Source organism: Pocillopora verrucosa, chromosome 9 (assembly GCF_036669915.1).
Source record: "Pocillopora verrucosa isolate sample1 chromosome 9, ASM3666991v2, whole genome shotgun sequence".
Classification (NCBI taxonomy): domain Eukaryota; kingdom Metazoa; phylum Cnidaria; class Anthozoa; order Scleractinia; family Pocilloporidae; genus Pocillopora; species Pocillopora verrucosa.
In genome coordinates, this window is record NC_089320.1 from 16,001,483 (window position 1) to 16,022,775 (window position 21,293).

Sequence of the window (21,293 nt, forward strand, 5' to 3'; positions counted from 1 at the left end):
TTATTAGGCTTTCTCGATTACCGTCTCTCTCTGTTGGAATTGAAGGTAAAGGAAAGAACAAGTGCGTTTGAAACGCATTTCAGGTCAAAACGCTATAATCATAAAAGCTAGTTGAAAAAATATGCACAGAAATGAAAAGAGAAATGAATAAACAAGCGGTAAGTACACAAACAATATACAAGTAGTAACAACTTCTTGCGTTGTCACTGAAGTCATGTTCAAGAAGAGCTGTCATGGCGGTTGCTAATTAGGATTTTTCCTGCACAATGCTATGTGCATTACGCTCTTCCTTGTCACATTTAACTCTATATATTTATTTTACAATGCCCACAACGAGAAAGACGAACACTGTCTTTCTATCCACACACATTTTTCCATTTACCTGAAGAAACGACGCGACAAAGTGAAAAGCACAAATCCTCGACATGGTATCTAGACCACTTGATCCAGCATAAAGACACTGGCAGACCTGGACAGAACAGATAGTATCCAAGGTAATAGGGTCGAAATGACGTGTTTCTTGACTCCTTAGAAGCTGAAAAAGACGCTAAAAGTTGTCGTAGTTTGCAAGCTCTTTGCACGTGCAAGACTGAACTGACCGAGCGCGGTCGTGAATATCAATTTTGAAAGTTATTTGCAATTCAAATGAGTTTTACGACTTGAAAAGGTGAGTTCAAAATAATCGACACAGTTCTTCGGTCGTATAACGAAATAGGATTCCTTGCTTTCCACTGATATTCTACTTGAAAAAGTTGAATAGGGTTGTAGTCTCAAAAATATCTTCTAAACTAAACTAAAATGAGCTTAAACTTAAAATTTTGCTTGAACAGCATTTTTAAGTCATTACAGAAGCCTATAACTTGGGCTTGCCATGACTTCCTGGTACTTTTTTTGTGTTTCTTTTCCATGGACACTGATTTCGAGTTAAAATGGTGCTGCTATTTTCCAATCTGCATCAGTGTCGACGAAACATGTTACAGACGAAGGAACTGTTTTATTCGGCTATTCGAGGCACGTATATGATTTCAATAGCGGAGCTTAAATCGAGCGTCAAGTTCAAACGCCACGAGGCCCCATACTTGTAAAAAGTACTAGTTACCCATCAAAATTTGGTAGAGTATGACTGTACGACCGTACGTACAACGAGCTACTTCTAGCATACGCGGCCAACAGCATTGCGGGAACGTCTACACCAAAGCAAAGCCACTAAGAACAACTTAATCACGTTTAATTGGTTGCTGTTTATATTAGAAGTTTACCAACATATCAAAAACTTACAGACCAACTAAAACTTACAAAGCAACTAAGAAAATAAAGCAAAGCAACCAAGAACAACCTAATCACGTTTAATTAGTTGCTGTTTATATTAGAAGTTTACCAACATTTTAAAAACTTACAGACAAACTAGTGATTTACAAATTTTTATTTCAAATCTCCATCATGTGTCTATACGTAAGATAATGTTCTCTGTAACATTTTCCATGTTCGCTGAAGACAGAATTGCAGTAAACATGAATATCAGTTTTTCGTATTTATGCAAAGGTTTGATTAATTTAATTTCACACCTTTGAAATTTTCAAGAAGTGCCTTGATCTTGCTTCCCCTTAATATCCCTTTACAAAAATATTATCTTAACTGTCGATTCATCGACAATTGAGCATTAGACATGGTAGAGGACTTTCCCGTGTTGATATAGCCTCACCTAAACGCGAGAGGAGTTGGAAGAATTCAAGAAAGTTTAGCGAATCCAAGATCCAGTCGAGGGTTTGCATAACTTTCGAAAATTTTTGTTCATGTTGCGTATTTGGATAAGGCTAAGAACAGTCCTATAATGCTTTTATGACCTATTTCTCAAAAATGTGCACAGATTTAAACGTCACAACCATGTTATTTTTTCTCATGTTAACCCACCAATCGACAAACGAGAGCACGCGTTCTATAATCAATACACTACAATATCTAATCTCATTACGGTAGATCGTTATCATAAAGCGAAATCATTTACTCATTTATTAAAATCTTTAAATTTGTAAACATCAAGAGCACAAAAACAAGCTATCTGTTGGTCTCCTTAGCATCCGTTCTGAGTGATGTCACGCGAGGTGTTGCGTAACATCTTGGAAAGCGGCTGCGGAGTAAGGGCCGGTTATTTCGATGAGATCCTACCCAAACCGCAGTTTTACGAAATCAGTGGGCCTCAGGGATCCCCTATGAGAGGGTTAATTAATTAAATAAATGTCTTTCCACAATTAGCTTTCGGCCCTATTGACACTGTCCACATAAAAAATGTTCGAATAAAAGGTTCGGCTAAATTGAAGATGGCTTAGATCACGGTTTTGTTAAACAACGGTTAAACTTTGTTTAAATAACCCGCCCTAAATTTTTGTTGGATTTCACTGGTAGTTCTTACTGACGTATTTCCTATAAACGTCAACACTGACTGGCGATGTCCAAAAGCGACCATTTTGTCCAGCATGAACGTATGCTGTGTACAAAGCCTCCGACGGACGGTCTATTGTGGGCAGTCTAACTTTATGATTACAGTCCGACGCAAAAGGTTTGTGTGCTTCCCTAAACCAACAAAACACAAGATGATTAGTTTATTAGTTTTCTTTCCGTCCATCGCAGTTTACATCGTAAGAAAAAAAATTTGTGAAAAATAAGTTAACCGTTCGTAAGTAAATTATTTACCAATTGTAATGGATGTGTTTCACTCCAGGATTTTCCTTGTCAGGTAGTGAAGTCTTTCCAAATTGAACAAACCTGCATAAAAACAACCCTTGATTAAGATTTTCTTATAAATATACTGATTCAGGAATCATCACGATAACATGGATTTAAAACTCAGGAAATTAACTCAAATGGAAACACAGGTCTTATTTTCGCGCTTGTTGCAGATATTTTACAATTAATTCAAATTCTCACAGGTCATTCGCTCGACGAAGGGCGATGTTAGTTTCATAAACTCTTTACGGCAGTCAATTTCCATTTTAAACTTGATAAAACCAAATTATCTGTTAACTTAAGTACCTTTGGTAAGCCTCCATACTTCGATCCTTGGGTTCCTTCAGTCCAACACCATATATATCCTGCATAGATGGCAACAGCTCCTAACCAGAGGAAAAAAAAATTTACTAAGTGTTAGCACAGTAATTAGGTTTCCATGAGCAGTTTGTTTAACTAGATGGTTTTCTTCTTTCTTTCCTTCTTACAGTCAATCATCACCAGCAACGAATATCTAGATTCTGTTAACCTGTCAATCAATCAATCAATCAATTAATTGAAGAAGGCACATTTTGAAATGTCAATGCTTGCGATCAACATATTTAAGAACAAAATTTCATAAACGCTGGCGCAATTTTTTTTTATTTGATGCTCGATGTTCAGTGTATTCTGGGATCCAAAAGCCTGCACAAATTTTTCAAAGTGTGAACGCCTTGTAAAATCTCTGTAGCACACCTGAAAAGAGACAACACAAGTGCTTGTGCTGTTAATCCTCTCCAGAAGAGATATGGCTGAACTGTCATCATCTGAGCTGGAGCCGTCATCGGAGCTGTCTTCCACACTGAGCGGTTCAGGAGCAGCACCAACCGCTCTACGAGTCGGGACAGGGCGTCGGCTATGATAAGGAAATCAATTTTTTTCATCTTCACAGTTATCATCACCATTACTAACAACGTGGTTTTAGGAGGAAGTGAAAATGTCATGTAAATAATTACACTTTTTACTTGGCTCGGATGATGACATCCACTTAGGGTATTGAGACTTCCCTCACTACTCAGACAACAGTCCTTCCAGGACTATTCTGACATTGACAATTGAAACTCCACTGAAATCATCGGAGATGTTACTTAAACTGTTCACTGCACAATAATTACATAATGGCTTAAGTTTGTAGCCTCCATTTTGGTAAACGGCCTAAAGCATTTTAGTTGAGTGTCAGAGAACCAAAACCAAAAGAATCAAAATGGCAAATCAGAACCAGGAGAAAAATCACACGGAGCCAAATAAAACTCAAAGTAAAACAAGTAAACTGTTGGAAGCGCGGGAAAACGCGAGTAACCAACCTGTAATTGGTTTAGCTATGCATCTGATTGGTTGGATAGAAAGCGCAACTTTTTCTGGATCAATCACAGAGTAGGGAGCAGTTAAGTCCAAGTATTTATTATACTTTATTTATATTTTCTCTATTTATTTTATTCGCATTACTTTCGACATTAGATTCAATATCACTCTGAGAATTAAAACAAATTGGATGTCCGTCGAGTACTTACCCAGGTGACTTTGCAGGAGCTCTAACTACAAAGGGACTATGATTGTGAGCAGTTGGTGGCATGAAATCCCTGAAAATAAAAACAGCTCTTATTTTTGATATTGTCCATTATACATTCACCGTTAATTTCCGATAAACTTTTTCTCAGGTTAAATATCAGGACAAGATCTAGCTTCCAAGAAGAACGACGAAGATACGCGAACACCATTCAGTATATATTCAACCAAAGTCCAATCGAACAAAAATCTTTGTGAGGTTCCCTCTTGCTATCCCCGGAGCTCGTTACACTGCGCATTGTAGAACACAGACACACACCAAAGACCCAGTCAATTCCTTCCAAAGAGTCTCCCGAAGTTGGCGACAAATCAAGGTAATAACTAGACTTCAGGAAAAGAAGAGGCTGTAAACAATACACATAAGAATAAATTTTCCTTATTCTCAAAACCTGTTTACTTGAGATTGAACTGACACACTAATGAGATACCATACTTTGATCGCTTACCTACAAGACTTCTGCATACGATGAGGATACACTGTCTCAAGGACGGTCAAGTTATCCGGGTGATAATACTCTGAAAACATATCTACCGATTCATGATCTGCATAGTCTGAGCACTGCCAGGGGTCTTCCCTTTGTTCCTTGTTTCCTGCGTCGTCCAGTGGCGTTTCTGCAAAATTGTTATTATAGATTTAACAATGACGTCGCAAAAGTTCAAGGGCGAAGTCGCGCGCAAGTGGAAAAAACCAACTCGTGTGCGGTAGATTCCGCGTACTGTGGCGTCCCAATTTCATCTCTAGTTGTATTATTGTCCTTCGCCATGATTCTTTGGGGTGTCACGCAGCACTGCGTTACATCCCAACGCGCGAGTGACAAGAAGACGACAGTTTTCTTTTGCAAATCTTCGACTATATTTGCGCATCAAATAATTCAGCTTATTTTCTTCAATGATAATTAAAAGAAACCCGTACGTGTACATAACAGAGTCGTTTGACACTATCTCGCAGTTGTACCAAGGAAGTTATGAAATAGCATGATACCGCCCTCTTGAATCACTGTGAGGAAAAGTTCCAATGAATTCAAATCAAGGAATGGAAAGGTTGAGATTAAAACATGGTAGTATTTAACTTGACTAATATAATACATTTAATGTCTCACTGTAGTACGATAAAAGTATACAAACCATCAGGGGTGGGGTGGGGCAAAGAGTTGACCACAGCCTGATCCCACCACTTGGTATAACTGCAGAGACGAAAACGCGAAGAAAAAAAACAACAACAAAATTAACAGAACGCAAAGCAACGAAACAAAAAAGGCAAAACAAAACAAAACAGATGAGCAAAAACAACGCTATTATTTTGATCTAACGACTCTTAATCAGAAAATCAGAATACGCTTTAAGCTCTATCACCTTTTTCTGTTCTTGGACGCTCTCAAGTCCCATGTTGTGTTGTGGTGCAAATAATAATCACTAGGCAGTTCCCAAATTTTGTGTTTTTCCTGTCGCGGTGAAAATATCCCAAGGAACAGATTCATGGCTTGTTGCTTGTCAGCATCTGCAAAGGGCCAGCAAAGAGACAAATAGAAAATAATGCGCTGATGTTATTAAAAAAAACAAGCAGAGGGTTGTGGGTAGGGGGAGGGCACAGCTGAAATTTCGAAGAAACGCCATATTGGTAAAAGGGCCATTTTGTTGCATTAGTCTACTTGAACTACACGCTGTAATTGCTTCAGAAATTTGTACAATTTTCTCGACCAATCAGATACAAAACAAAACCAATGACGACTGGGTCACTCGCGTTTTCCCGCGCTTCAAGCAGTTTAATATATACATTTAGCCAAGCCTAAAATCGGAGCTCGCATTTTTTTTTTCCCGCACGTCTCAAGGGCACAACGCCTTCCCCCGGCCAGGACTAGAACCCGGGTCGTCTGACTCGGAGCCCAGTGCACTGACCACTGGACTACTGAACAATGCCGTGGCGTTGGCATACCCGCTGTACAGTTGACCACGCATGTTAAAAGTAGCACCTTGTAGGGTCGTACATCCAAATTTTTTTGGCTTCATGGGTTACTGCTATCTTGTATAATTATGGGGCTACGTTCTGCGAGCTCCGCTATAATTTGAATCCCATTCCCTTCCAGTAATAAATCCTTTCCTTTAATTGGCCGTTGTGATTACTCAAACGAAACGCGCTCCATGAAGAGACCCATGCTAAGATGACAGGGAAAAAAATATAGCGATAAACAACTTGGATGCAAATTAGAGTTCTCTTACCCGTGAATGCGTTGCTGTAATAGCGAGATACTGTCTGCATTATATCCCTTGAGTGAGAAGTGAACGGCGACACCTTACGATACGTGCGAATTCTGAGAAGACAAGGACCGTGGGATAAGGAAAAACACATCGCTAAATGGAGAGAATTCAGGTACCAATTGCAGCGTCAATCTCACTATATTTATTGGTCTACTGGATTGACGTGCATTGCTATCAATGGTGTATACGATTTCTCTTGCTCATATTACAAATGCCTCACCCGTGCACAAGCTGGGATCCTCCATACTGTAAAGCAAGAGTATCGCCATGAGCTTCGTAAAGATCTTCCAAAATCCTGAAAAAACAAGGCAAAATACTTCAATACAACGGTTACAAATAGTTTACATTTCAGGACCAGAGTGGCCTGCCGAACAGGCCTATTCAAGATAATTTTAGAGAGATAAAACAACTATGAACAATTATAGTAAAACTTCCTTTGATAGGTCACTCGTCGACCAAGTAGAAAGCAATTCTTGGACCCTCTGTTAATTTGATAGTATACCTCATTATACTCCTGGCCCCGGTTGATCGGTTGGTCGGTTAACGCTATCCACAGGATAAATCTCTATCCTGTGTATAACGCTATACGTTTTGCTATCACTTATCCGCTGGATGGCGATTTATCCGTTGGGTAGCTTTATCCACCTTTTATACAACTGGGCCCTGGATGGAGGGGGAGGGGGGACTAAGAAGGGTTCGGTGTATTGCCCAAAAACAAGCGTGCTAAGAATTGAGCCAGCACGTTTTCCTCAACAAGTACTTAACCCTCTAACTCCCAAGATCTCATTAGCAATTCTCCTAACTGTCTACCATGCAGTTCTTGTGATGTTAGTTTGGAGAATTTGATATTGGATCAACTTATAATCTCCTAACTGATATTTTTCTTTATTCCCATCACTTGTCTACTTGATATTGTATTGATATCGTTAAGAGAAATTCTGTCTTGATCACTTATGGGAGTTAAAGGGTGAAATAAGCAGTAATTTCAGAGTGTATTTTATTCCACAGTGCTTTAAACAAGGCGGAAATGATCAAACATACCTCACAGCATCGGAGTCAAACTGAAGAAACGGTTTGTCAATCACTCCTAACGCATGCAACTGGAAAGAAAAGCAGCGGATATTATAGCGTATAGTAACCGTGTGATAGCAGGTAATCTTAGCTACAGGGATGTAGGCTGTTAATCAAGATCTAAATACAAATTATTGGGTCCCTAGAGCTCAGTGTACTCATTAAAATCTAACAATCTGTGACTGACGAATTAACGATCACTACCGACAACATCAACTCATTCCCCGACACATTAACGACGCGTTCACAGACACACTGCCAAATGCGCCTCTAAACACAGTGTGTCCGTGAACGTGTGAACATTTTGCAGAGAAATTACGTAAACGCTTTGTCAACGTTTTAGTGGTGTATCTGTGAACGTGGTAGCAGTTTGTAGGTGAACACCGCCCACACACTGTTTCAACTTTTGAAATTTCATCACAATATAATATACTCACCTGAAAACCAAGAGCACATTTACCGACCATAAACTGTGCAGTGTTTGTTCTGTCCAGACAATCTACGCAGTTTGTCCGGAGTACACCATTCTTAGGATGAGAAAAAAAATCACGCTGTAAGCAGACTTTGGTGACATGATATTTTGGCATTTAAAAAAAGGAAACTGTACATTGTCATTTCTTAGTTTATCATGACGTGCAAACGTAAGTACGCTTTAGCTTGAGATAGATTAGAAAATTTGTATCCCAAGTGACGTTTTCAAGACAATGTAAACTGCAAGTAACACTACTAGAAACAATAACAAAACAGGGTGCACACTGGCAACTAATTAATAGAATATATCCAAAGAGTTGAACTAAAGAAAAATGAGACTAAATTCATTTATCGACAAGATGAACTAATCACAAAGGCAATAATGCACAAAAGTACAATGTGGATGTTATTGGGAGGAAAGAAGCCAACTGCCTTAAAGTAACACTTTGGTCTCTAAGAGTTACTAGCATCTAATTTCTCTTTACAATATCACCCCTGAATCATGCTCACATTAAGGTCACGAGAATAAAGGAAATGATCAGTTCTGGATTGTTAAACATATGTTCTACTCGCCAGCACCATAGGAAATTTCGTGAGAAAATTACTAAGAAAAATGGCTACTGATGTTAGTGTGTAAACGGTTAGGATTGGTTTAATGATGCATTTGATTTGTTGAAAAGCTTGTGCAAATGTTCCAGTACAAAAACGAAGAAGATTTCGGCAAAGCCAATGGATCCGAAGTTCTTATTTCTTACGACGATCTTGAAAACTGCTATATGTTTTGGAAGCGGAATAAAACTGAGTAAATGAGCTTAGACAAGAATACTGAAAAAAAAAGTCTGATCAAGGTTTGGGTAATTTTTGGATATGTAAAATTCAACTCTGTAAGAAGCACGCACAATGAGTAACGTAATTAAACAAGTAATACCAACACTAATTATAGATAGCCAAAGCAAATGACAATTATAAACTATACCTGTTCCCTTCCCAGACAATCGTCAGAGTATCCAGTGCCACACATACCGTTAAACCTAGAACAAAGTACTGTCATCTTCAAAAATTTCCACAAAAGGAACGTTTAAACTGAAGCTTTGACTCTTTGACCTAAGATAGAATACTTTGGGCATGTGGCTATTCTGAAAAATCTTAAAAGTGGGCCAGGGTCTGTCCGTCTATCTGTACGTCTGCTGGCCTGCTTATCTATCTGTCTGTTTGTCTGTTTATCTATCTAACCGTCTGTCGGTCTGTTTGTCTGTTTATCTATCTATCTATCTATCTATCTATCTGTCTTTCTGTCTGTCTGTCTGTCTATCTGTCTATCTATCTGTCTGTCTGTCTAGAAGACTCATACCTTGAATCTTTTCTTATCTGATTGCAATACAATTCCTGTCCACTGTGGAAAAAGCCAGTGGATTTGAAAACCTGAAACAGTTTTACTCATAGTTAGGAAGAACAAAAGGAGGCATTTAACGTTATCACTCATTCAGTCAGAATTCAAATAGAACATACAATTGATGAATAAGGCATTAATAATAAACTGTAGCGGAGGAGAGGAAAACGCATACAGACTGAAATACAGTCAAAGGAATGGAGTGGAAAAGATATGGTTGGTTATTTAACTTAATAGCCTTAAGTGGCCTCTCGCGCGAGGAGGCATGATGACAAGTCAACCACTAAACTTAAGAAGTCAATAGTGCTTTATTATTATTATTATTATTATTTTAACACAAACCTCATCAGCTATGACAGTCAATTTCTCCATGACATTACAGTCTTTACTGTAAAAGAAAAACACAGCAATTATTTGATTCAGCAACTTGATAAGCTCAAATTTAGCAGAAATGAGTAGGCATGTAGTAATCACACAAGGTGCAACAATATTGTGACTTGTCGGGTATTTTTGGTGGTATCTGTGACTTGGGGTTGCTAAAAGTTACTGCGAGAGACTGAAAAAACATAACTTTAACAACAACATCCACAACATCTTTACGGTCCACAAGCTCTTTGCGGTGGCCATTTTACGTTATCAACCCACTTGATACTATCAAATTACCCTGTTATACTCTCCACCGACGCGTCACCTCAGTTTCTTGAGAAACTTAACTCCTTTATTTTTAAGTAAATTCAATGTTTATAGCAGAGGTACAGTACGGCCAACATACATACAGACTATACACTAGACAGCGACTCTTAATCGAGAGACAAACGAGTAAACATTTGTCCATCATTATCACCAAACACACATTTTACAACAAAACTCCCTCCTTGAACCAACCTCTTATTGTATCGCGCCATGTCCCACGCTTTATATATTATGGCATGTTGTAATGGCAAAAACTGGTTCAAATACGTCACTGCTCTTTCCAATTCCTCACTGAGAATCTGTTCGTGTCGCTTCCTTTCCCTCTTCTATAAAATAAGAAGTATACATAGGTTATATGTTGGAAAGAGACCTCTAACAGTTCACGAACAAGAGAAAAACGGATGCTTATTTGATATGAATTGCTTTTTCGGGAAAATCGAAAGCTCGTAAAATCAGGGATTTAAGTATAGCGTCCTTTACATATAGGTATTTTGCGGACTTTCCAACACTATTTACTCTTGCTCGGGAAAGGGTGCTTCTTGCAATGTGGGTGCTTTTTCGAGGAAATGCAGTTACGTGTTGTGCAGACTTTCCAACACTTAAGACGTAGAAAGTATATAACCCACCTTTACAAGATTAAGAATGACCACAGGAGAACCAAACCGTCTAAGAAGTTGGTTAAAATGTTGCCCAGCGGCCGAGCAGAATGGATCTGCACGATCAACTTAAAATAAAACAGCACACATTATGTTAGACAAGTGAAACTCTAATCCCGAATATAACTGAACAATGAAAAAGAACAATCATCACAAATCACAACTGCTTGAACACAGACATGAAGCATGCACGGTTTCATATAACTCATTCAAACGGTCAGTTACAATGAGGCTTTAAGGTCTTACAACCCTTCCACTCTATGGTCACTCATGGGGGTTAAAGAGCTAGCAAACTGCACAACTTCTAATTGGCTTTCTATCACAGACCTTTTGAACCATAAACCAACATTTTTCCTACAAATACAAAATCAACATAGCGATGATTTTTGAACAAAGTATCTCTCAAAAACAGCAGGATCAACATCATAGAGCAATTGCAAAAAGACCCAAATCTTACTGTGATTTTCACCAGAATCACTGACAACTAATTTAGATAATTACTACACAAGTACTGTGTACAAGTGAAAATAAAGGTCATGTACTTGATTGTTACCCACCTATTATTTGTGGCTTAGGCACCATTACTTGTCTTACATCCTGAAAAAATAAATTCTCTCTCAATTAGAGAAGATGTTCAACAGACATGGTCAATCTTGACCCTTTCACTCCCAAGATCTCATCAGCAGTTCTCCTTGGTATCTGCCATACATTTCTTATAATGTTAGTTCAGAGAATTTGAAATTGGATCCACTTATAATCCTCTAATTGATATTTTTCTTCATATGAATCACTCGTCTGGTTGATATTGTATTAACATTGTTAGGAGAAATTCTCTTTTGATCAATTGTGGGAATTTAAGGGTTAAATGGCACAAAAAAGATCATTTGAAATGGCCCAAAAATTAGGAACAAGAGTTGAATGGTGGTGAAGCAAAATATATCATTGTACCTGTGACCAAAAAGATGGAACGGATCCTCTGAGCTGAACATAAGATGTAAATCTTCCACTCTTGAATGACAAAACAGAGGCATCGTGAACAATTTGTTCTGTTTCAACCTCATTGGCTACATTTCCCTAAAAGAACAAAAAAAAAACAATCAACTGTAAATCTTGAGGGCTGTGAGGGTGAAGTCTCAATTTTTTATGAGATAAATTTCATTTAAACTGTGGATTGAAAAAAATCTGACCAGGAAAGTAATGCTCCTCGCAGGTGAGCTGAAATTTAATAAGTAATTGTAGAATAGAAGCCTGAAAACTTTAGGATTTGATGAGAAGTAATAATGCCAAGGGTCTTGCCCAGGAACACAATGCAACCACCCTGACCAGCCCTAAGCATGGAACTTTTTGAGTCAACCATATCAGCAATAGGACCACTACTTCCCTTGACTCCATTAACAAAAATCTTTCTAAAATAGTGAGAAGGTGTTCAAGCATTGAACAGTTTTTTGGTACCAACCTCATCATTAGCTCCTCTCTTTAAAAACCTAGTTCCAGCAAATTCTTTTGACCTTCGAGCAATCAGTGTAACATATATGGGCCGACCATACACACAAATATCTGAAGTATTATGTATCACAAGTTAAAGGTGCATCAACAGATTTTGTAGTTTTTCACTCATATTTATGTTTCTAACAGCAATACATCAATTTTGTTGTTGAAATGATGGACAGGGCAAACCACACTGAAAACATCATCAAACAAAAGAGATATTTCCTGACTCACTTGAGCTGATCCTTTCCAAATTTAGAACATTAGCTTACTTCTTTAACATACCCTTCCTTTTGGCCCAATGTAAGAATACAACATTTTTTTAAAAAAAAACTACATCTGAGTTAATTTTATGCCATCCAACATAACTTTATCACACTGAGTGTATATATATATATATATATGTATATTTTCCTGTTTTTTAAACAATGTTTGGATTTCACCTGAAGATTTTCGGTAGTTGTTGGTGTTTGAGACAGCAGGGTTGTGGCAACAAAAACACTAAATACCTAAGCTGTCAAGATCAAGGCTTTGTCAGGGTCTTAAAGTTAGCAAACTTTTTAAAGGTTTTTTCACTTTCTCTAATTTGGACAACTGATCAAAGACTAATGATTTGATCTACAAGCCTAAAGTTTAAAAAGATAAAATCCCTTACCCAGGCCAAATCTGCTATCTTTAAAGCCTATTCACCTTACTCTTACATTCTTCCAGCAGCTCTAACTGCAAGAGTAGAAGACATTTTGTGTTCAAACTGTGGATGAAAAGCTCGCTAATATGCTGTTCCTTCCTTCATGTGTACATCTGATTCAATAATTATCTTCAATATCTGAACATCTGATATTTCTCCAAAATTATTGATAATAAATGAAAGGATACCAGATTGTCCAACAAAGCCATTCACAATGTGCAGAATCCAGTCAGAGTGGACAGCTCCTTCAAAACCTTTCAGCAGATATCTGTTCCACACAAACTTGCTACATGATTTGCTCTTGCTCAAAAAAGGCCTCTCTCTTTTTTGCCTCAATTTCTCACAGTCAGGGCAAAAGGGAACTTTTCTTTCATCTTTACTGACACAAGAGTCCCTTGCCAGCTCTTGTTTCTGTGTAGAATCAGTTGCTTGTCCTGGTTTCTTTGGTGATGACTGAATCTCTTTTGATGATGAAGCAACAACATGATCAGCAGAAAAATCTTGTTTTGTGGTACCAACTTCTGTTATTTCACTCCTCTGATCACATGCACTGGATATCACAGTATCTGAAGTTTCAAAATTTCCACTTTGCTCAGTGATCCCATCATTATTTTGAATTTGCACATCACTTGCACCTTTGTCACTTGCTAGTTCACCAGTTTCTTTACTCCCGCCCAGAGCTTGATCATGTGTTCCATTTTCATTGGCATTCTGAGGATCAGATTTATCTTTTGTGCCCTCTGGCACAGCTAACAAAGCACATGCATCTTGTGTTGTTTCTTTGTCTAAGTGAGTGCATAGTCCCCAAGCCTGCCATGAATGTGCAGTACTAGAGTAAGCTGGGGGATTAATGATGGGAGCCATTTGACGCTGGAGGTTATGAGTCAAATCATAACTGTAGCTATAACACAATAAAGAGCAAAAGTTGGAACCAATTGACCACTCAATAAGACAAACTTGCAGGAAAAGATCAAAGACAACGTTAGGTCAGATCGTTAATCATGAAAAGCATAGTTGATGGTTGTGCATGCAGATGCCTTTAAGAAATAGAAAAAGTTGTTACAAAATGTAATGGCTGCTTAGAAGAATGTGTATATTTATTTGTTGAGTTCAATTTTTTCCTTGGTTTTAGATTTTTTATTCTAGGCTATTTTTTTTTTTTTGGGTTTAGTAATATTTAAAACAGGAACAAAATTGAACCCCGACATGTACATTCCTCTGTAGATTTAAACCTGCTTATGACTGTATTCATGTTATTATAATAATAACATATAAAACTCAATACAGAAACAGTGGTCTCTTTTGTCTTGATTACTTTGGCAAAATACAAACTTACAAAGAGAATAAGAGCTTTACATACCTAAAATAAAAGTTACTAGAGAGATCAACATTCTGAAAGATCTTGACATATCTGAAGAAAGAGAATGTACTCATTGAATATTTTCAAGAATTACTCATATCATAATACTGCCACTGGCCTGCTTGTAAAGGAAATAGAAAAAAACATGTTTTCATGTTTTTGCAGTAACAACATTTACTTGCTCTCATCAGGGTGCTGGAACTTCTGTCTGACGAGTTCATTTGCTATTGGAATTAACTTTGTATCTTCAATTTTATAGATGCTGTGTCCTCCAATCTCAGCCTGCCTGTAAAATGTAATATTTCATATTCTTTTAAAAAGTTAAGTTAAATCAAAAAAGCATTTCTGGGTTAAGCCAAAATTCAGTAAAACAATCATGACAACACCTCATATTTCTCTTTAACCTAACTTTTTCATGCACAACTGAGCTCTTTAAACAGTTTACTGTAATTTTTGCAAAACAAAATGAAAATCTGTAAGTTGAGAAATGAAAATCTGTAATTTGCAAAATGTAAATCTGTACTTTGTGAAACGAGAATCCCCATGGAAAAACCCACCAGCCATAAGGTTAAATTTGTCAGTTGACCATAAGTGTGTATTGCTTATGCAAACTCGCGAAGGTGAAAAATGTAAAATCTCTTGAATGTCGTTTGCAAAATCTTCCTTAAGTTTGGGAATGAATCAGTGCATTGGCTAAGAAGAATTGCGCCAATAAGCCATCAAAATGAAAATCTCTAATTTGAAAAATGACCAGACATACACTTAGAAGATGTTGCTGCCAAAGGTGTATGCAGCACGTTTCTAAATGAAATATCATGTTTGGTGGGTAAATGAAACTGACTCAAGCTCTTTGATATTCTTAAGCTTCAAGAATTTTTATGATTTGATTTGCATACCAAAACATTTTAATGGAATAATAATTGAGTATTGCAGTTTTTAACCTTGATATTGGTCACAAAGACTGGTGTGACCTTTTGACACAGAGAAACTGAAACTCAAGCTAACTTTACCTCAAGTGAACTTGAGTAAATTTGCCTCCAAAATATACCATCAAAATGAGCTTGAGGAAAACAGTCAGTGAAACAGGCATTCTCTTTTCACATTTCACATTTCCTTTTTCAAATTACAGATCTTCATTTCCTTTCATTTTGCAAATTACAGTCAAGCCCTTTATCCCTTAGAGTGACAAGCATCAAATTCTCTTTCCAGTAATATTGCCTAACCATTCATTATGATGATGAAAACTTTGATTGTTAAACAAATTCTCCTTGTCAGTACCAAAGGAAATCCATACAAAAGAGTATGGAGAATATCGATATTAATGTAAGGGTGTAAAAGGTTAACAAGTAAACTTACTTCCTTCTCTCTGTGATCAATATGATATAATACCCCTCAAGAAATCTCACAAATCCTGCAAAGAATATCCACTTCACATAAGTTTAAGGAGAAATACTGAACTGTACAGTGCAATAGTCTGTTCTCAAACCTAGTGGCCCAAACAATCCTGGAGCTGCAGTTAATATCAATTCTGCTCTGTTTTCCTTACAATAAATACATTTTCAGACTCCTAGTGTGAGATTATAGTAGGTTGCCCAAGAACACTTCACAAAGACTAATTTATTTTAACTAAGACAGTCTGTACCAAGTACAGAGTTGTTCAAGACTTATTCATTATTCTAGGACTCTCTCTGTCATGCCTGGTATAACAACTCTCATCTATTATATTGGGTCTTTCCCTCCCTGGGTCAGACAAGAAGAAATTTCTTCCAATCTTACTAATACAAGAAGAGAGGTCAAGAACAGAGGTAAGGGATCAAATGGGAGTTCTTGTTTGTTTGATCTAAAGACAAATATCAAATGGAAGTTCTTGTTTGTTTGATCTCATGACAAATTCTCAGAACTTAAATTGGAAGAAATGTTTAATAGATAGAGAAGAGAATTAATATTGAGATCTAAGGGATTTAGAGGTGAAAGAGTTGAGAGAAAAATAATCTTGCAAGATTAAGACTCACCTACAATACCATAAGCAGATATACTCCTGTGTAGACCTTTATTTGAACTCTCATGTGGTTTGTTTTTATTTGGCAAATTGCCAGCATTGATCATGGACAACAAATCCTTGATCTGCCTTTGATTGTACTCAACCTAACAAGAAAAATAAAATAAAATAAAATCATGACGCAGTTTAAGACAAAATCCATTCAGCTCCAATATCTAAGAGGGAACCTGTCATTAATTATTATATGTCCACTTCATACAGCCATTTCTTGTTCAAACAGGACATTTGAATTGGACTTGAACATTTTAATTACTACAAATGTAGACCATGTACAGCAGTGACAGTGTCAAGGTTCCAACTTGACAACATAATCACTGCACATTATATGAAAAGCTGAATTGCACATACATTTTTGATTGGTTCTTGTTCATGATCTACTGAAATGGCATCACCATCCATAACATTTTGCTTTTTTACCATACAAAATAGACTCCATGTTGCCGTGGGTTAGTACAATAATAGATCAAAGAAGACTAATGAATGAGGTTAAGGAAAATCAGAGACGCACTCGGCTCATCTGCCTTCTATTTCTGAACAGATGCACAGCAACATACAATCTATTTGTTTAAGTAGACTAAGCACAACAAAAGCAATGTTTAGGTTCCAACTACTAACAAGATAATCATTGCACTTGAAGACCTTGCAAAGCAACAGCAGTTTTTTGGGTTCAACCACCAACATCATGATCATAGCTACACATAGCAGTAGTGGTTTTTCAAATTCTAGTCATCCACATAACAAACACTACACTTTTAGACCATGTTCCACAGAGGAAGTGTTTAGGTTCAAAAAATCAACATAACAATTATCATAATGATTTCCTTTCAAAAAAAAAAATCCAAAACATACTCATGAGCAAAAACCAAGTGCAAATTTTTTGAATTAGAACACAAAATATTTGATGAATTTTAATTTGACCCATGAACATCTACATTTGTTGTGATTTGCAGTTCTGTCCAATCCATGATGGGTGAACTGTCCTTTCAAATCAGTCTGTTTGAAACCAATCACATTTGAGACTTGTGTTCTTGTTTTGAAATAGTCTGCAGAGTATGGCAGAACTCAAAGAGATCTGGTGATTTTGGTGTGCAAAATCTCAAAGAGATATCGTGATTTTGGCATGCAAAATGGAGGTTTAAAAAAGTACTTGTTTAAGCACCTGCCATACTCTGTGTGACTGGGTTTTGGACAAGAGAACTATTATCTTAAGGGAGGAGGGTATAGATTGTTCTAACACAAATATCTTAGACACGAAGAAATAAACAGAAGAGAGTAAGGAGAGTTAATAATTAGATCAAAGTAGTGAAAGAGTTAAAGAGATTTCTGATTTTGATCACTCATATCATTTCAACGCACGGGATCTTTGAGTCGCTTAGGGTGATGACGTTCATAAATGGGTTATTTACTTAAAATAATTCCTAAAGTAAACTGTTTTGAGACAAACCTTATCGTCGAAAAATACCAGTTCGTACGGTTCAGTCCTATCTATTTTCAAAACACGAAAGCGAGTTTCTGCATTATTCGAGCCAACGAGGAAGAACCTCTGCAAGAAGGACGAAAAAAATTGTTATTATAACATATAACTAGGTTTTTATCTCTTATCCTAAATATGATATTTACCGCTTTCGTCTCGTAAAGTACAATTCGCTGGGTGCAGCAAATTGAGTAGAGGTCCGCCATCTTGATATCTTGATGAATGTTATTATTAGATCCCAGGTCTCTCACGGGCTCCGCTCCGCAACAGAGAATCGATGCGTCCTCTTTGATTCTTTCACTTATATATATATATATATATATATATATATATATATATATATATATATATATATATATATATATATATAGATATCTGTACTTTCAAAAATCCTCAAGGGTACTTTAGGTGGAAGATGAAAAAGATAGTCTAATGGGGGAGGGGGGTTTAATCCGAGTCTTCAGTCCGCCTGCTCTCATCTGGTTTTTAAATGTGAACAACGAGTGTACAGGTGGAAACATAGCTCAGGAAGTTGAAATTGCACTCCTTGATATTCTTGGCAGGGATGTGCTGTCCACGTTCTCCAAATCTTGTCTCAATTTTTTTTAACCAAATCATGCCTCTTTCTAAATCCATTTTCAATTTGAAAATTCTTTACTCTTTTGCAGACCAAAACAGCTAAAAAGCCTTCCCATTTGGGTTGAAATGTTCCTATTTATATGACAACCTGAAGTATACATGCATTTTGATTGGTTCTTCTGTTTGGTAATAGATGATGGAAGACATCAAATTGTTATAAGAATGTCAGTGATCCCCCTAGCATTACCTTGTGTGCCATTTTTTTGTTCTTCTCTTACTCTTAGAAACATTCTATGCCTTAGATTTGAAAACAACACAAACTACACCACACCTTGGAAAAGTTAGACTTCAGCCTTATTCACAGAATTGATTAGCTGATCAATTTTATTCACAAATGTTCCTATTATTTACTACTGCTTTAAGTAAAGTTCATTCTACATTTCACAACTATTCATGAAATTAAAAATTTTACAAATTATTATGAATAAAAAACACAAGATGGTGCAAGAAATAAATTTGTATCTGTCCCTAAATTCAAAACTAGTATTTACTGTATGGTGATAACAGGGATATTTTTCCTGTATCCTGGAGAGTTGGCCTATAAACATCTGTTAAAAAAAATTGAGTTGTATGCCATGTGAAAACATCTGAACAGCTGGTTTTAAATTGACTGGCCAGCACAAGGTGGAAAACTGATATATGACTATTATGAAAGAGCAAAACTTCGCTTTTTGATTCCAAAGTATTCAAATTAACCCCTTACTTCCAAGGGTGACCAAGAAATAATTTCTCGTTACAATGTCAATACAATCTCAAGCAGACAAGCAATGAGAATATGGAAATTTATAAATTAGGGGATTATTTGTTGATAAATTGTATTATAGACAGTACAGAGAATTACTAAAATGAGACTTTGGGAGTGAAAGGAAATGAATGTAAGAGTAATCATTAAACTAGCTGAACAGGGTTCCATCATATTTTATTTTTCTTGTAGTACATTCATATCAAATTATGTCTGGCCAATAGTCAACAGAGAAGTTAATAGCATTTTTGCTGCAAATTAAGCAAACTGTTTTTACACTCCAAACACCATACAGAGAATTTCATGTTATCTAACCAGAGATGACAGTGGACTACAACCAGTGCCTGGTAGCTGTAGTTTTCAAGCTTTCAAACACTTAATCATGTGGTAAACTTTGTCAGAAGGCTACCAAATAATTGTGTTTGATTCCATGCCAAGTACAAGTGGTTTCTTGGCTATTGTCTGGGATAACTACATTGACCTGCTAACATTGGTGATGACTTTGCAAGATTTTATGAAAGGTGGTTACTTTTCTGGAGGTGGTTGCTTTTCTCTGTTGGTTCCAAGGACATCTGTTTCAATATCTGAAAGATCTATATTTTTCTCCTTGATGGCCTTCTATAGAAAGAGATACAAACATATAAGGACCACAGAAATATATCACACAAGCATTAAGTCTCTGGAAGAATAACTTGAGATGAACTATTGTCTCTATATATGGCCTAGAATATTGGATGTTGTTGTTGAGCTAACAGAGCCTTGGTTTAGCAAGTGATAAAAGTACCTTTGTTATCAAATCAGAGGAGCAAAATTTCAGTTGAGTTGCTCATAGACCAACTCGCCCAAGTCAACAAGCCACACTTAAAATTTCTTTTCTACTGCCTTTAAAGTAGTGGTCATTGCTACAAAGATCCTTCTCATAATCATTTATTAATCAGCAGTTCACATATACGATTTTTGTCATTCACAGTCATTAACCCTTTAACCCCCATGAGTGACCAAGACAGAATTTCTCCTTACAATATCAATACAAGATCAAACAGATAAGTGATGAGAAAGAAGAAAAATATCAATTTGGGGATTAGTTGATCCATCAACATCAAAGTGTAACATGACATACATGACAAAAAGAAATTGTAAGATACAAACAAACTGAAAGCTGTTGTTCTGAAGATATCCACATTTCCACAAAGGTGTTAGAAAGTGTCCATGGCATTTAAGTGTTTATGTGTAACGGTATACCAGATACTAAACACTTCAGTTTGTAATGCAACGGCATAAAGCCAACAAATTGATGTTGAAACTTCAATTATTTTATTATCATTTCATAAGATATCTGACCTTAACTTAAAACAAGACTAATTCTGTAATGAGCTTGGCTTGTTAAAGTGATTTTATGCATGGATGAGTTGGCGTGGGTGAGCTGGTCCAGGGGCAACTAGATTGGATACCAAGGAGCGCATGCCCACATTGTGGCTATAAACAGGGACTCGACCCACCCCAGCCCCAACCCCTTCACTTCCCCTTCTACCACTCATCAATCTTCGGTGTGCAACGTAATGTAAGAGAGGCAAGCTTCTGATTAGAAAATGTTGATGATGATGAACTCATGGAATTCATTGATAACTCGTCTACCCTCGTTAGGAAAAATATTTTCTCTTCAAGGGAAAAATATTAAGTATCTTAATATATCGTGCAACTTACCAAAACACATGCTCTGTAGTTCTTGAGCAGCTCACTACAAGGATCACTTTTGTAGTCACCTTTGAGGAAGCTCTCCGAATACCACACATTAAAGCAAGAATCGTATTCTTTCTTCAAGTCATTACACTCAGGTCCAACGCTGTTCATTCCTTAACTTATATGTATGGATGAATTAATTGCAAAAATCCACGAAGATATACTGGAACATGAGGGTGGAAGAATCTGCGATCATTCTGCGGATTCGCATACTAACATATGTTCACGCTTTAGTTG

At 36.9% G+C, this 21,293-nt stretch overlaps 2 protein-coding genes across 2 annotated transcripts; both read right to left on the minus strand.

The window, feature by feature from the left end:
* Positions 1-1,184: 1,184 nt before the first annotated feature.
* On the minus strand, positions 1,185-18,151 carry LOC131780463 (polyphosphoinositide phosphatase-like). Its single transcript, XM_059097072.2, has 27 exons — positions 18,082-18,151; positions 17,906-18,004; positions 16,415-16,547; positions 15,759-15,813; positions 14,581-14,688; positions 14,403-14,453; positions 13,231-13,943; positions 12,323-12,423; positions 11,815-11,940; positions 11,424-11,463; positions 10,837-10,934; positions 10,403-10,536; positions 9,860-9,905; positions 9,479-9,549; positions 9,104-9,158; positions 8,094-8,183; positions 7,627-7,685; positions 6,806-6,880; positions 6,547-6,638; positions 5,683-5,827; positions 5,455-5,513; positions 4,776-4,941; positions 4,275-4,343; positions 3,460-3,619; positions 3,031-3,110; positions 2,692-2,763; positions 1,185-2,571 (listed from the first exon to the last, which is right to left on the minus strand). Exons 1-27 carry the CDS (start codon positions 18,139-18,141, stop codon positions 2,394-2,396), a joined length of 3,135 nt encoding a protein of 1,044 aa, XP_058953055.2. The 5' UTR covers positions 18,142-18,151; the 3' UTR covers positions 1,185-2,393.
* A 727-nt stretch (positions 18,152-18,878) lies between these two features.
* LOC131780318 (TP53-regulated inhibitor of apoptosis 1) lies at positions 18,879-21,232 on the minus strand. The gene is made up of 2 exons (XM_059096933.2): positions 21,021-21,232; positions 18,879-19,934 (listed from the first exon to the last, which is right to left on the minus strand). The coding sequence occupies exons 1-2, from the start codon at positions 21,165-21,167 to the stop codon at positions 19,842-19,844; spliced, it is 240 nt and encodes a 79-aa protein (XP_058952916.1). The 5' UTR covers positions 21,168-21,232; the 3' UTR covers positions 18,879-19,841.
* Positions 21,233-21,293: the final 61 nt, after the last annotated feature.